Source organism: Scleropages formosus, chromosome 24, assembly GCF_900964775.1.
Source record: "Scleropages formosus chromosome 24, fSclFor1.1, whole genome shotgun sequence".
NCBI lineage: Eukaryota > Metazoa > Chordata > Actinopteri > Osteoglossiformes > Osteoglossidae > Scleropages > Scleropages formosus.
Genome location: NC_041829.1, coordinates 5,175,816 through 5,190,929, shown reverse-complemented (window position 1 = coordinate 5,190,929; position 15,114 = coordinate 5,175,816). Strand labels below are relative to the sequence as shown.

Genomic DNA, 15,114 nt, shown 5'->3' with positions numbered 1-15,114 from the left:
TGTCTATTGATGCAGGCAGGCTGCTGATGTGTTTGGGTGCCGTGTGCGGCAGTACCTCTCCTCCCACTCACCTGCCTTGTGCCGTAACGGTGGGAAGAAGGAGCGGAGGGAGGCCAGAGCCGCCCAGCCTCCACCTGATTAAGCACTCGGTTTTATTTGTGCATTCATTTACTTTTTTGCGTATTAATGGAAAAGACCGAATATGCTGAAGGAGGCGACCGGTGCTGTCAACTTCGACACGAGTCACAGGATGCAGGGAGCGCATTTGCCTGATGTTCTGCGTTGACCCCCGGGGGAAAATGTCACTACCGTTGCCATGGCATTTAGGAAGGTCAGCCCGATAGGGCGAGAGGAGCGAGGCTCTCGGGGCGGGCGGGAGCAGCAGGCCCACGCAGCGCGAGCAGGCACGGTGGCGGTGGCGCGCGGCGGGCCGCGTGACGCTCGAGGCAAACGCGCACGGGTGAGCGTCCGTTTCCCTCCCTGTTGAATATAATTAGTGTCACAGTGTAAACTAGAATAGCTGCTTTCGAGGCTGCTTTGCCTCGGCCGCAGGCCCCCCCGTCGGCTGACCTGGGCCGACGTACACGGGTTACATCTGTGACGCCCAAGCCTTGCCTGCATCTCAGGCCTTTTTAAAAGTAGCTAATGATGACTTACCACAGTATGCGAGTGTGAAGGTGATTTTATATTTACATTTATGCTTTTCCCCAAAGCGATATACAGCTGAGTGAACGGAAGTGCATTCCGTAGCACGGAGATGCTTTCGATCCTGTGCTTACACAATTGCTGGAGCACAGATTAGGTGTTAAATGCTGTCAGTGTCATAGCACACATGTTCTCGTAAGCCCCTGTTCAAGTGGCATATGAACGGGAAAACAGGTGGCGGGAAGTAAGTTGGGTCCAAATGAGATGAGTTTTGGAACCCTGTTTGAATAGTGAAAAGGGGGCTCTGGTTTTGAGGAACGGTCAATCAATTCCACCACAAAGGAGCCAAGACTGACAACCATCTGCTATTAGATTTTGGGCCCTTTTGAGTAGGACCACTAAGCAGCTACAGGTGAAGAGCTTTGCATTCGTGCTGGGGTGTAAGAACTCAAATGTGTATGTCGTAAAACAGCTTCATTATTGTTTGTTTTTTTTCCTTCGTGCTTACCGTTGTGTTGACCTGCCTTTGACGTATTTCAAGGTTTTTGTGTATTGTTGCCTTCCAGCTACTCCCAAAGTCCCTGGTTCTTAGCTAAATAAGGCTGACGGGAGTTTTCTCAGACCTGTTCTACCATTCCTCATGCCTGAATCAGCCCCTTGTATTCCGAAATGATTTCCTATAAATCCAATAAGGTGGTGAGACAGCACCTGAGCAATTTCATTATGAAGTTATCGTTGCTCAAACTGCAGACTCCCTGCAGGTGAGTGTGCGAGAGACTTTGAATTAGACCCAGCCAGCGAAACCCGCGCATGCTATACACCCCGGATCTGCTGTGGTGGGTTTCTGTGGTAACAGCTTACTGAGAATTTAAATGCAACTTCCCAAGATATTTAACCCAAACATCTAGTCTACAACAGCAAGCAGTGAAAATGCTCTGAAGGCGTTTTTCAGCACTTGACAAATGACTGGGTTGTTATGCGTAATCCTCTTTGTGTCGCACGCCTGCGGCTCAAACTGCACCATCCCCCTGCTTGATGTGGAGAAGCGAGGTAATGTTGGCGTGCATTTCCCACAGACCTGCTCTGCCTAGCACAAGATGCAGTGTTAATAATGCCTTTTAATTAGCACCAAGTGTCTCGAGGAACATGGCAGCCTGGTGTGAAACCAGCCTGTACAACTAGACAGATCTCCACCATCATGCCCTGGCAGTCCACCCCCATCCCATATCCCCCTGCTGTTGAGCCCTAGTCCCCAAAGAGCGCCAGGCGGGGCCCCGTGTTGACGTCGACATCCTCGGTCCACAGAGGCCCACCGCAGTAAAGGCGGCAGATGGGAAAGGTCTCTGAAGTGAGACAGTCAATTATCACTTGAGCCAGCGCCCACCCCCCACCTCGCGCAATCCAGAGATGCGTTAGATCACGTCCCTCCGGCCCATCGAGCTGCCAGATAGGCTGCCATTCATAGGGTCACCCCTCTGCTGACAGCTTTTCGGTGAAATAGATTTTAATAGTTTTTTTTCTCCTCCCTTTTTTCTTTACATTCCCTTCTCAAGAGGCAGTAAAAGTAAGCTATTTCAACAAATAGCACATTGTGTGTACTGCACAGGAATGTTTGTTAAAGGTTTTCACTACTATAAATCATTTCCCAGCTCAAAAAAGAAGCAAGGTCAAACATTACAGCATACGATTAGTGCAGAGGTGGTTTTGAACTGTTAAGAGTGTTTATTCCATTTTAGCGAGCGTGTTAAATTATAATGTGAACATTCACAACATGTGTCAAGAGCTCAAGTATAATTATAGAATTCATAATGTTATTTCATGAGCTATGATAGAAGGCACATACAGCTGGAGTTCAGAAATGTTTTTTTTGTATGTGCTGGCAAATGTGCACGCAGCACGGTGGCGTAGCAAGTAGTGCTGCTGTCTCACAGCGCCTGGGTGGCGCGAGAGGATGTGGGTTCGATCCCCACTCAGTCTGTGTGGAGTTTGCATGTTCTCCTCGTGTCTGCGTGGGTTTCCTCCGGATGCTCTGGTTTCCTCCCACAGTCCAAAGACATGCTCTTCAGGTTCTCCTGTAGTGTGTGAATGACAGAGAGAGTGTGTTCCACTGATGTATGGATGAGTGACCCAGTGTAAGTAGTGCATCTAGCAGTGTAAGTCACCACGGTGAATAAGGTGTGTGGGTTCATAACACTACATAGAGTTCATTGTAAGTTGCTTTGGAGAAAAAAAGTCTGCTAAATAAATAAATGTAAATCGAAGCCTTTCCTATATTAACTGTAATTTTTTATGTATCTTGGAAAGCAGAATGTGAAGGATTTGCCAGAGGGCTGTATATACTGTACACCAAGGTTTTAATAGAAGCAGGTCAAGTGTTTAACTTCTTCAACTTGCAAAGTTTTAACAGATGACCTCTCGTTCATTAATCTGCATTGAGGGCGCAAAGTTACTGTATCTATAGTTGCAGTAAAACTGTAAAGAGCTTTGCAGCTTTATGTTTTGGATAATGTTTGACAGCCTTTGATTATGGCATAACAGTAAATGCGACATTGGGTTTATAAACAAATAAAGTTATGAACAGATTTCTGGTCTCCAATTCTGTTCATAAACTGAAGACCCACTCTACATATGAATCCCTACTAACAAAACAATCAGCATCAACTGCATTTAGAGACATGGTTGTTTGCTGTCAGTAGAATCTATACCTAGACTACAATCTCTACCTAGAGTACATTGCTAAAAAAAAAAAAAAACCTGCATGTACAATTAAGCCAAGAGGAATGAACATGAACTTTTCGTGCTGAGAACTCCCTCGTGCTTCTGAACTTCCATGGTCTGTACAGGGAAACACAACACCACCCAGCAACTTTAAATTGTTAATTAAAGCAGACACATTTAAGTGACCAAGACAGTAATAAGTTACTGATACATTGCCTATGAGATCATTTAAAAAAATCTCTCTAGGTTCATATGGTAATGCTGATGTTTTATACGTAATAAGCCTTTCCTTCAGTGTAGTTATTGGCCTGTGATTTCAAATAACATTGCTCTGTATAGGTGGAACAAAATCACTGGAGCAGATTCAGTGTGATGTTGCTTGAAGGTGACATTCCTGCATCTATTGGCAAACACAGTCCACACTTTATTTCTTGGTCTTCTGTGAATCATTGTAAGAATTGCGTTTCTGTGTACAGAAGGTGATAAGGAATTCCTATTCCTAAAGAAAGAAATCAATACCTAAACTCATCAGACACATCACTATGAAGAACTGTACATGTCTGTTTCTTTTCTGCATCCTCAGAAAACTATTCCCAAAGTGCAATGTTTTATTTATGGCTGTCTGACAGGTGGAAGCTGTGATTTAATTCCAGGCTGAATGACATGTCGTCATCTTGTGAAGGTTGTTTCAAAGATAACACTCGTACTTAAAATACTGAAAAAGTGAGAAATTGAGAAAGGCTAAAACATTACACATGGCCCATCTGATCTTTCAGGCTGCTTTGAATTGTATGTTTAGTATTGACAATTTGTAAATGTAGTCACATTTTAAACTCTCATCTTTGGGCCCAGTTTTTGATTGTCACATGCAAACCCTGACATGTATATCTGGTATAAAATAGTAATAATTTCCTATAGTTATGAGGTACAAAAAATTGATTATTTTGGCTATTTTTGTTGCTGCTTTAGTGGTACATAGTTTAGCTGACTTTACTATTGTCAATAAGAGCCATCACCAAAAAAACTGTCCAACTGACCAAAGCTCAGAATTATTTTACATCGAACATTGTGCCTATTTCTTTTGCATGTGGGTGATGGATTGCTTTTCCTTGTCTAGATGTTGTTGTTGTTGTTGTTGTACCTTTTACAGTCTTGTTTCTCATACATACTGTATATTGCAACGCTAATTCCTTTATAGTGAAGAAAGGAGGGTACCCAGCGAGAGCCACTTTCCTTGTATGACAACCCTGCAGAAGGAATCCTAAAAATCAACAGCACTGGGGGGCATTTCTTTTCTTGCAGTCAAATTTTGAAAAGCTGATCTGAATTTTGATCTTGTGCCTTATGACAAGTCTGATTCGGTAAAACTTTACCTTTTCCTTGCTTGATCCCAAGTTAAGCTGACATTGTGTGGTTTTCTGTTCACAATTTTAGAATGTGTCTGTCAATGTTTTTCTGTCCTTCACAGGGAGCAGCAGTCACAGAGCATGCCCTGTGACCTGCCATACCACAGTTTAATTCCGTTGAGTGCATTCCAAGCCATGTTTCGGTGTACAAGCTCTGGAACCTTGCCTGCTATTCCAGGCAATCCTCTTATTTACCCTGTGTGGAGGGTGGAGATTACCATTAACACATTGAATCATTTTGTTTGGATCATTTTTTAAAGGATTTCCACTTTCCCAGAACACTTTAATTTTGTTTGTTAATGTTGGCGCGAAATACTACATTTGTCAGCTGTAAAAGTCATTCTGTTTCTGTATGGAAGTCAAAATTTGTTAATTACTTGTATACCTACAAATGTGGTAATTAGTATTGTGTAGCCTTTTAAACAGGGTTGTCTGTAGGTAGTAGATATTTATCTTGTTATAACCAGGTTTCGTCCTGAAGTTTTGGCATCTTAGAGTGATGCCTACTAGTTGAGTCTTTATGTTCATACTGGTGTGTCTTCAGAGTTCTGACCTTGACCTGACTTGTTGTCACATCTCTCTTTCAGGAGTTTGCAGCCCTGACCAAGGAGCTTAATGCCTGCAGGGAGCAGCTACTGGAAAAGGAGGAGGAGATCTCGGAGCTGAAGGCCGAGAGGAACAACACCCGAGTGAGTACTGAATGATCCCCCAAGGCTGGAATAGAGACCTGTACTTGCCTTAGCCCACCTCTCAAGGAATCCAGTGGTCAGATTTGAATTGCAGCTCTCCTATAAGATTCGTTCTCTTTTTTTAAGGGGACGAAATCTCATTTTCGTGACTGTTTGTTCTGCTATAGAAGGTTATCAGTTTTGGATCCAGTATGTTAAAGAAGGTAGTGTTGGACTAGCAATACTCTTCAGTGTTGAGCTTGCTGCAGATATGATCTGAAAAGATTTGTCAGTGCCAGGCATTAAACACCATCCTTGTAGCGACAAAAATACCAACCAGCCTTCGAAAGATCATTGAATGCCAGATACCTTAACACTAAATAAATATTTTTAGAATTGATTTTTGTAATGAGGAAGTGTGGGTTATGTAGACATGGCCAAAAGCTGTGAGACTGATGTAAAATCAATATGCCTGTGTTTGACACCAACATGTTGTCGATGTGGACAGATTGCAAGATGGGAGCAAACAGAGTAGGCAGGAAGCAGGGAGTGTAGGAAGGCATGACTGTTAGTTGTTATTCAGATGGAACAACAGCCAGCACTAGGCCAATAGCAGCAAACACCTGATTGATGGAGCTGTGGGATGTGGTAATAGGCATCTCTCTGCCTGTTGGCCTCAGCTGCTTATGAGGGACCCACACATTACCATCTCTTGATATGTCATTCTCGTTTTCCTTCACCTCTTGTCCAAGTGGCTGCTCAAACCAGACATGTTTTTACTTATGTTAGAATGTTCGCTGGATTTTTATGTGAGCTGTAATACGTGTAATAAAAATTCTCAGAGGTGTGCTTAGCTCCCACGCTTACCTGTAGCTCGGCTTACCTTGCAAACTGAAGGCATTCTTGTGAGTGCCTTGGGAAAGTGGCATTGCAGACCAGACAAATGTTATATTTGTTGTCCCTGTGCTCCAATCTGAGGGCCCGAAGGCATTATAGGTGCCTGTATGTATGTGTGTTTATATGCCTGAAAGTGTTCTTATTCTGTTTTACATTTATTCATTTTGCTGACGCCTTTCTCCAAAGCGACTGAGCACGTTAAGTTACTTTACAATGATTTACAAATCCTTATAGTAGGGTCACTGTTACTGGAGCAATTTTAAGGATCTTGCACAAGGGAGTTACAGCAGGGGGTTGGATTCGAACCTCGGCCCCCTGAGGCAGTGATGTCGACCACTGTGCTACCCCCTCCCCCTTTTTAAAATCTAACTTCCGTCTTAGTTTTTCTCAGAGCCTGATGATACACGCTGTACATATGGAATACTATGAGTGTGGTTTGGCTTCCTTGTTCTTGTCTGGAGTCAGTCCTGGGACATTTACCTCTGCTGACAAATCTGCTGCTGCCATGGTGATGGACTGCACTGACATCGTAGTACACGTTTCCCCAGCTGCTGCTAGAGCATTTGGAGTGCCTTGTGTCCCGACACGAGAGGTCGCTGCGTATGACCGTGGTCAAGCGCCAGGCCCAGTCGCCCTCAGGTGTCTCCAGCGAAGTTGAGGTCCTCAAGGCGCTCAAGTCCCTGTTCGAACATCACAAGGCCTTGGATGAGAAGGTAAGACGAAAGAGGGCTGGATAGGTCTGCATCAGTTGACAGTGTTGTTGTTGTTTTCTTCAGTGCCATCTGTGAGCTGCTACTCCCTCTCTCTGGGCTATTTACCTTCTGCCTTCAGCTCTGTCAGGCAGCAAGTGTTGCCTTGAGACAACAATCATGTCGAGGTTTCACAAGCTTACGATGTCTCAGAAAATCAAGAAACGCATGCTTTACGGAGACACACTTACCCAGAGTGCATTGATGTATATTTGCAGACTACTCCGTACTGTGGAAAAGAGACTAAAGCAGTCCAGTTGAAGAATCCCGGTCAAGCTCAGCACTGCTCCATCTAAATTAGAACACCTATCTTTAATATTTAAGGAGACAAATTATTAAAATGTATTGGCCCTCTTTAAATCCAATGAAAATGCTGAACCCCATGAATATTATGTTTTGTTGTTGGCAAAGCTATCACATTGGATCCCATCTCAATTTATTTATGGCACAAGTCTTTCCCTTGGTATTAATCTGAGTATCTCAGTGTATTCTTTTAAAATAATATTCTGAGTACTGCTTAATCAGTTCATCATTTGTAAAAGCTTTTGGTTGCAAACCACAAAACAACTATCTTCATGATAGCATGCCTACAAGATGACCATGGGGAAAGAGTGTTCTTGGTATATTTCACTATGTTTTTAGCTTACAGAGAGCTGTTTTGTTCATAGAAGTGTTCATTCTGCTAGTGAACTTGTGCAATGTAACAGCTCTCAGGACTTCTCAAACAAAATTTAACTTCATATCTAAAATGAGTGTGTTGTGTATTTTTAAATTATTTTGTTGAACTCATCTCAAGTGACAACACTAGTACAAATATGCCAGACAAACAGATAATGAAAAGACAAATGTCATTCTTCTAGAGGAAAAGGCAGGGAATACGCTCACCATCACTCAGTGGACCCAATTTACAGTTTCCCATTCACTTTAGTCATGTAATGTTAATCAGAAATAATGGGAAGCTGAAGTTGTTCATTTAGAGGCCATTTACCTTCTGCTTGGCCTTCAAATATGTGGAGCAGCAGTGAAGTATTGTCTCATAATATCTGTCAAGTCAAGCTTTCAGAAACACTGCATCAAAGCTTTTGTCAGAGAATCAGTCAAACCTGGGAAATTATGTATAAAACCCATTAATCTACGGATAACATTATAGCAGACCATAGTACAGCCTACAGCGTGAGTTTAAGGAGGCTTCACAAAAGAATGTTGTACAGCTGAAAGATCACAAGGTGCTTTCTAATTTGAGCTTTGCGTTTGCTGCAGGTGAGAGAGCGCTTGCGGGTGTCGCTGGAGAGGGTCTCTGCTTTGGAGGAGGAGTTGACGGCAGCAAACCAAGAGGTAGGAAGACCATGCGGCACCCTTAACGTGGACGAACCCCCTCCACATGATATGAACTGTGAAAAGTGATGGGTACGACCAGGTGACTGCGGGGGAGGCAGTGCGGTGGCCCTGTCACCATGTTGTACTGACAGTGGCTGACCTTGTATAGCACCAGCCAGCCTCCCTTTCTCACCTTAGTCACTCAAGGACTTTTGTGTGGCATTTCTGCGATTAACTGTTTCCAGTTCATAGGAGCAAGTAAAATGATTGAGCAGCTACTTTACAATGAATTGGAAATGTTTCAAGCTGGTTTGAAAAGGTTTGGAGAAAAAACATGAGCACGCCAGTCTAGTGCTGCCCAGCACTTACTGAAACACAATAATACAGGATAGTTTTGAGTATGTTGAAGACTGATGGACTGATCATGTCTCAAGTTGAGTAGAAGTAAGTGTCCAGTAGCTGGGTTCTTGTATAATTCTTTTGAAGCTTAAGCCCAATTTCTGAAGTAGGTCATCTTTGTTTCCGGTCATAAACTATTCTGTTTAAGAATGAGTAATTAACTCAGTAGTATAGTCTGCTCCCTTATTAACATACTCTGCAAGCAGGCAAGTCAACGTCCTTAAGGCGACTGCTCCAGTGGAGCAGAAAAAGAGTACAGTACACTATTTTAATGCATTATGTGCATGGTCATTGAGAAGTTTCTATTCAGAAACTATCTGATGCAGATACGGTTAAAAATGGGGTGAGACTGATACATGCCACTGTTTCCAAGAAACACGTAAAGAACAAAATCAACTCCTAATCACCATCTCAGAAAATAACTGCACTCTTCTTGGGCATGTACAGAACATTAATGCTGCAGGAAGAGACAGCACTAATGTAAGAACATCCCCCTTCCCCAGAGATCTTCATCGCTTCTGCCTGCCAGTCATTCATTGCTTGCTTGTGAGAAGAAAACAAGTGTAATATTAAAAGCCAACTTGAGAGAGGGAAGTGACTGTTCCTTGGCAGCGAGGAGCAGAGGGGAGTAGGGATGCCTAGTTTTGGAGGACCCCAGGGACAGTGCTCATCTCAAGATTGCAGGTTATGTAGGCCACTGATTGATTCTGCATGGAGATCAGCTGCCACTTGGTGTTAGGCGAGGATTCGCCATAGACAGCATATTTGGAGGGAGCCCCAGTTGCGGGACCAAGTGCTCATACTGCATACAATTGGGGTAACTGTGTTAGCCATAGTCATACTCTGATTAATTAAACAGTTGGGTTTTCATCATGCAGCATTCATGTTGAGTGCGTATACATTTTTTTTAAAGACCTGTATTTTTTTTTCTTAATTTAAGAATTATTTTTGCTGCTTGTCTTAATCTTATCATTTATATTTTTGAATGACCTTTTATTTACATGATGGTTGATTAATTTCTGCGGATGTATATATTACAAATGCATCTTGTAAGAGGACAGAATATTGCAAAAGAATATTATTAATTTGGGAATGCGGTGCAATCTGCTCTCTTAGTACTATCTGACTCTTGAATTTCTGAATGAACCCTACTGCTTTCGATCCAAACTAAACAATGTATGAACTGAATTATTTCTTTGATCTAAAAAGCTGTGAGATTTGAGGTGTTTCCTTTCTAAAAATCTGTAATTGAATAAGGAATAATTAAGGGCAGATGTTTATATATGTCCCAGGGTTTTAAAGGGTTTTATTAAGAATCCTTGAGGGAAGAATTTTTTTAGCTGTGAAAGACACTAATGCGAACCTTGAAATAAGTTCAGTAAACCAAAAGAAATAGCCCCTTTTTCCTGAGAAGGGTGTCTTATAGTTTGTGTTACTGAAAAACAAATATGCTTTGCTCTTATCTTTAATCCATTTACATGTGACCTGACTGTTGTATGTCATTTTGAATGAATGAATGAATGAATGAATGAAATTGCATGGACCAGATGATGATATGGATAGGCACTTATTATGGAATTATTAAGGACCTGACTAAAGAACTAACCAAGTTTGGTGCAAAAGCAGGAAAAACACAAGAATTTTCACCAGTACTATCACCCATGCTACAAATGGCCATTGTATCTAAAACAGAATCCTGTGCTGTGATATAAATTTCAGCTTTTGATACTGTACTCTGAAACAGAACGTGCAAGCATTTTCCTTATTTTTTTTTTTTTTTTACAAAACAATATTATTTCTAATTGCTTTCAGTTTAATTGTAGCGGACCACCATCTTGTATTCACCAGATTGCAGCCTTGCGGGAGCAGAATGCACACATTCAGAGAAAAGTGGCATCTGGTGAAGGAGGGGATGAGCTGCTGGAGGGCACTGACACAGGACAGAAGATCCATAGCAAGGTGGGTAAGAGTCTGTATCAAGCTGAACACCACTCTGTTTTCAGTTCTGCTCAGAAGGTTTAAATCAAGCTGGATACACATAGTTCTGTTTGTGTTCTGCTGAAAAAATTCATATCAAGGTGGATTTCCATCCTTCTGTTTGCTGAATTCACAACAGCTTTTACCCAATAATGTATTTATTTAATGCGCTTTTTCTTAAATTCATATATTTCTGAAAGGAAATAAAGGGAAAAGTGATAGTTCTGTTTCCATAATTTTACCTTCAAAGCTGCAAGTAAATGCACAACGGTGGCAGACAGTAGTTTTGGATCTCTTAAATTCTTTGTGTGTAGAACTTCCGTTCAGCATTGAATGCAAGTGCTTTGTATGATGCTGATTAAATCCCTCTTTGGTCTCTATTTGCTTTGTTTGTCAGCATATATGTATAGTAAGTAGCCACATGTCCTGAAGTACAGACTGGGACTGTGTCTGTATTTTCAATCTGAAATGCCAGGACTTAATTTCTGCATTTCCTTGAGGTTCTCAAATTTATCGAACTTCTTACCAGCTTGTCTTGTACCAAAAGCCTTTATGGGAGAGGTCTTTTAAAGCCCTGAGTGTATGAAAATGTTATTGACAGAGCTGCCAGTAGTCTTTTTTGGAGCATCCTGTTCTTCTGTTCATGGAATCATTGACCTACACGAAGGATGGAGGAGGATAGAAGGGCTCAATTAGATGCATCTGTCCAGATGGATGACCATGGGCTGGAAACTGACACTGATCCACAGACTTGAATTCTAGAGAGATGGGACTGACCTGGGTCTCACCTTGCTGGACCTCTGATCCTGACTGACAAACACACACATAGTCATGTGATTGCACTTACTTAAGTTCAGGCTAGAAGTAGGTGATCACTCTTTAGCCTCTATCCATCACAAAAAGTTTTTCAAATTATATTTTGAGCTTTCACTTTCTTCTAGTGCCAGACTAACTCCTTCCAAGATAGCAGGAGTCCTACAGGTTGAAATTTATTTTAATGCCTTATGCACACCTGAAGCATGAGATGGTGACTTTCTGTTCACAAAATGAGTTTGTTGAAGGTTGAGGACATTTTGCACCCCTTAGGGGCCTCAGTAATGCACCACTGCTTTGACAGTTCCTTTACACCCAGTGAGAGTTTACCTGTAGGTCCTGTCCCCTTTGAAGAAGGTATCAAGAGTGGTTTCCGTAGGGTTCTAACTGTGTCCCAGTAATTTACAGAGCACCGGAGGCATGCCAGAGCAGATATGCATAACCAGTAATGATGTTAAAGTATAGGAAAATATCACCTGGAACTCCTTTATGAAATATATGAGTCTCAGCAAAGCACATCCATTGTTATAAAGGTCGATATGTAACCATATGACATCTCTCTTTACAGCCCACAGAACTTAAAACATGCCATTACACATTAACACAGATCGCTTTTTTGCTTTCCACGGAAACCGTGGATGGACCGTTCTTCAGCGTTTATTCACAGTTGTCTGTGGGGAAAAATACATTTTCTTTGTATAAACCGCACACATTTAACACGCGACAATAAACAATGCCTGATTACGCACTTGCACAGTTTCAGTTTGTAAGGGTCTCCCCTTGATTTTGCTGTTCTGGAAGTTTCCGTTCCACACTGGGGATTCTGGAGCATTGCACCAGTCAGCCATTTGCAAGGAGTCTTTTTTCTGTTTGCTGTCGCTCCAGAGCTGTTTCCATCTAAAGTATGCAGAGACAGAGGTGTCACCTTGTCTCCGTGTGTCTCTTGACTGAAAAATGTGTTCTGAAGGGTGGGGTTAAGTGTCAGAGAGATCCAAGGCACCTTCAAGTCTCCTGCTGTCAGTACCTGCCAGGTTGATTGTAAGTGAAGTCTGCAAAATCTAAGCCCCCTCTTTGGTAAGTCAGCAATACCCTCCCTCCCACAGGGTCCCAGTTCACCGAACATGACCACACTGTGTTAAGCAGGAGCCATCCAGCTGGTGTTGGGATTTCTGTTGAACCTCCCAGTGTGCGTGCGTTTCCCTCCGCAGCGGCTCTCTAATGGCTCTATGGAGTCGGCGGATGAGGCCAGCCAAGTGGTGGAGCTGCAGGAGCTGCTGGAGAAACAGAACTATGAGCTGGCCCAGATGAAGGAACGCATGTCCTCGTTGGCCTCGCGCGTCTCTGAGGTGGAGCAGGAGCTGGAGACTGCCCGCAAGGACCTCATAAAGTCTGAGGAGATGAACAGCAAGTACCAGAGGGACATCAAGGAGGTGGGCTGCTGGGAACAAATACACAGTAACGCACGTACATCCATACACGCTCGCACCCACATGCACAGTCTGTTCTACATATGTGAGGATTTTAATTTGAGGATAATAAAGTAAAAATAATTTTTTCAGAGTGAATGTAGTAAATACTCAGTGGAATAACGCTCACACGCATATATTACCATAGATATATATTTATTTTACACACAGTGGTGAATTGCCATATATTTACTGTGAGCACACGCACACACACACATTTTCCGAACCGCTTGTCCCATACGGGGTCGCGGGGAACCAGAGCCTACCTGGTAACACAGGGCGTAAGGCCGGAGGGGGAGGGGACACACCCATGACGGGACGCCAGTTCGCCGCAAGGCACCCCAAGCGGGACTCGAACCCCAGACCCACCGGAGAGCAGGACCCGGTCCAACTCACTGCGCCACCGCGCCCCACATTTTACTGTGAGCAGCCATTGTGAATGCCTGTTCCTGCCATACCTGGGGTTCCTGCCTGGTCTCAGCCTTGCAGTGTGAAGGAGGCGCAGTCAAACGGTATTTGACAACAGGCCCACAAGCATTCCGATTGCGTCTCTCGGAGACCTGCTCCGAGACACACGTTGCCAGTTAAGACCATATAGCTGCAGGTTCTTCCAATTTTGTTGAAACAGCCATGGAACAGAGAAGTCTGCTGATTATTTTCGTGTAAAACGTGGACGGAGCAAATCGTTACGGATCGCTAACGATTCTACTGTTCGCTATAGCTGGTCAGTGAGCCGACTAACTTCTCATGTTACTTGTACAAGCCTGTGCGATCAAAGCAGGTGATGTGCCTCTATCCTGCTTCAAGATTGTGTTGTTTTTCCTGCTCTAGCCCATAATGTGTATGTGCAGCTGGTAATGTGTTAAGCATTTTGGATCAATTCTTTAACGCCGATTGTCTCTTTTTATGTCACTGTTTGTGCGTCTGCCTGCCTGTCTGTCTGTCTACATTCTTGCATGGGCACGCAGGCCATGTGTCAGAAAGAGGACATGGAGGAACGTATCGTCACTCTGGAGAAACGCTACCTCAGCGCCCAGCGGGAGTCGACCTCATTGCACGACATCAGCGACAAACTCGAGAATGAACTGGCCAACAAGGAGGCCCTGCTGAGACAGGTGGGCACACTTGGCAGGATCCACCACCGCAGTCAGCGTCACCTGGATGTCATTTTGGTGGCTCTCGCATCTTCTCCCAGTTTCTGCTTCAAGTACATGGGAGGCTGAATAATCTACCATTGAGAGAGTGTCATCTGAGCCTCGAAATGCAGGTGCATTTACTGAATGTCCATTTAATTTGTTGACCGCGTCTTCCAAAAATTACACAGTACTTACCGAGTCAGATTTAAAAAAAAAAATTGAGGGGGGGGGGGGGGTACATGTGATTGACATTGACCAAAAGTTTGATTAAGAAATGTCCTGGACATATTGTCCCTTTTTTCTGGAGTCATCCTGACATTTTCTGTTGCTGATTTTTATTGCTGGCTCTTATTCGCAGTCCAGCCCGTATTTTAATGTTCCTCTCAGCAGGAGCTGTGTGGGCAGAAGGTTTTATAACGGGTTCATATTCCTAGTGTTATACAGTAGCTTGTATCACTGGGTTTACCCAGGGCATGCGATCGCGACAGCTGTGTTGAGGGATTTTCTCTGCCAGATGGGTCACAATGATCTCTGCAAGGCAAGCTGGAATTCAGGCAATCAGATCTCAAGCAAAGGTTGGATCAAACTGGAAAATCTCCCGCAGTGGGTAACGCACCTATAGCCAGCATTTAATTTCAAATAACGTGGTCACAAAATGAGGAGGTAGGACGGCTAAGAGCGACACAAACAGAAACCCTTAAAATGGACAGAGTTGTGTTTCGACAAATACAGTAGCCAGTACGCGTAACGCTGACAGGTGGAGAGAGTCACAAACAACTCCTACCTGGCAGCTTTCCATTCTCTCTAATCATTCTTCGGGAGAGACGGCCTTGCTTAGCAAGCAGATCGTCACTGCCTGTAACACGGGTACTAGCGGACAGGTACAGGTTTAAGTTTAATGAAGAGCTTAATTAGTTCTTATG

At 43.3% G+C, this 15,114-nt stretch overlaps 1 protein-coding gene across 3 annotated transcripts in view; it reads left to right on the top strand.

The window, feature by feature from the left end:
* Window positions 1–15,114, top strand: part of ppfia2 (PTPRF interacting protein alpha 2) — a 112,030-nt gene that overhangs the window by 73,506 nt on the left and 23,410 nt on the right. For all 3 annotated transcript variants that reach the window (XM_029248764.1, XM_029248763.1, XM_029248762.1), the window contains exons 3-8: window positions 5,357–5,458; window positions 6,883–7,047; window positions 8,344–8,418; window positions 10,648–10,758; window positions 12,798–13,019; window positions 14,024–14,170. In XM_029248764.1, the coding sequence (XP_029104597.1) occupies window positions 5,357–5,458; window positions 6,883–7,047; window positions 8,344–8,418; window positions 10,648–10,758; window positions 12,798–13,019; window positions 14,024–14,170 (822 nt within the window). The remainder of the gene's footprint in view (window positions 1–5,356; window positions 5,459–6,882; window positions 7,048–8,343; window positions 8,419–10,647; window positions 10,759–12,797; window positions 13,020–14,023; window positions 14,171–15,114) is intronic.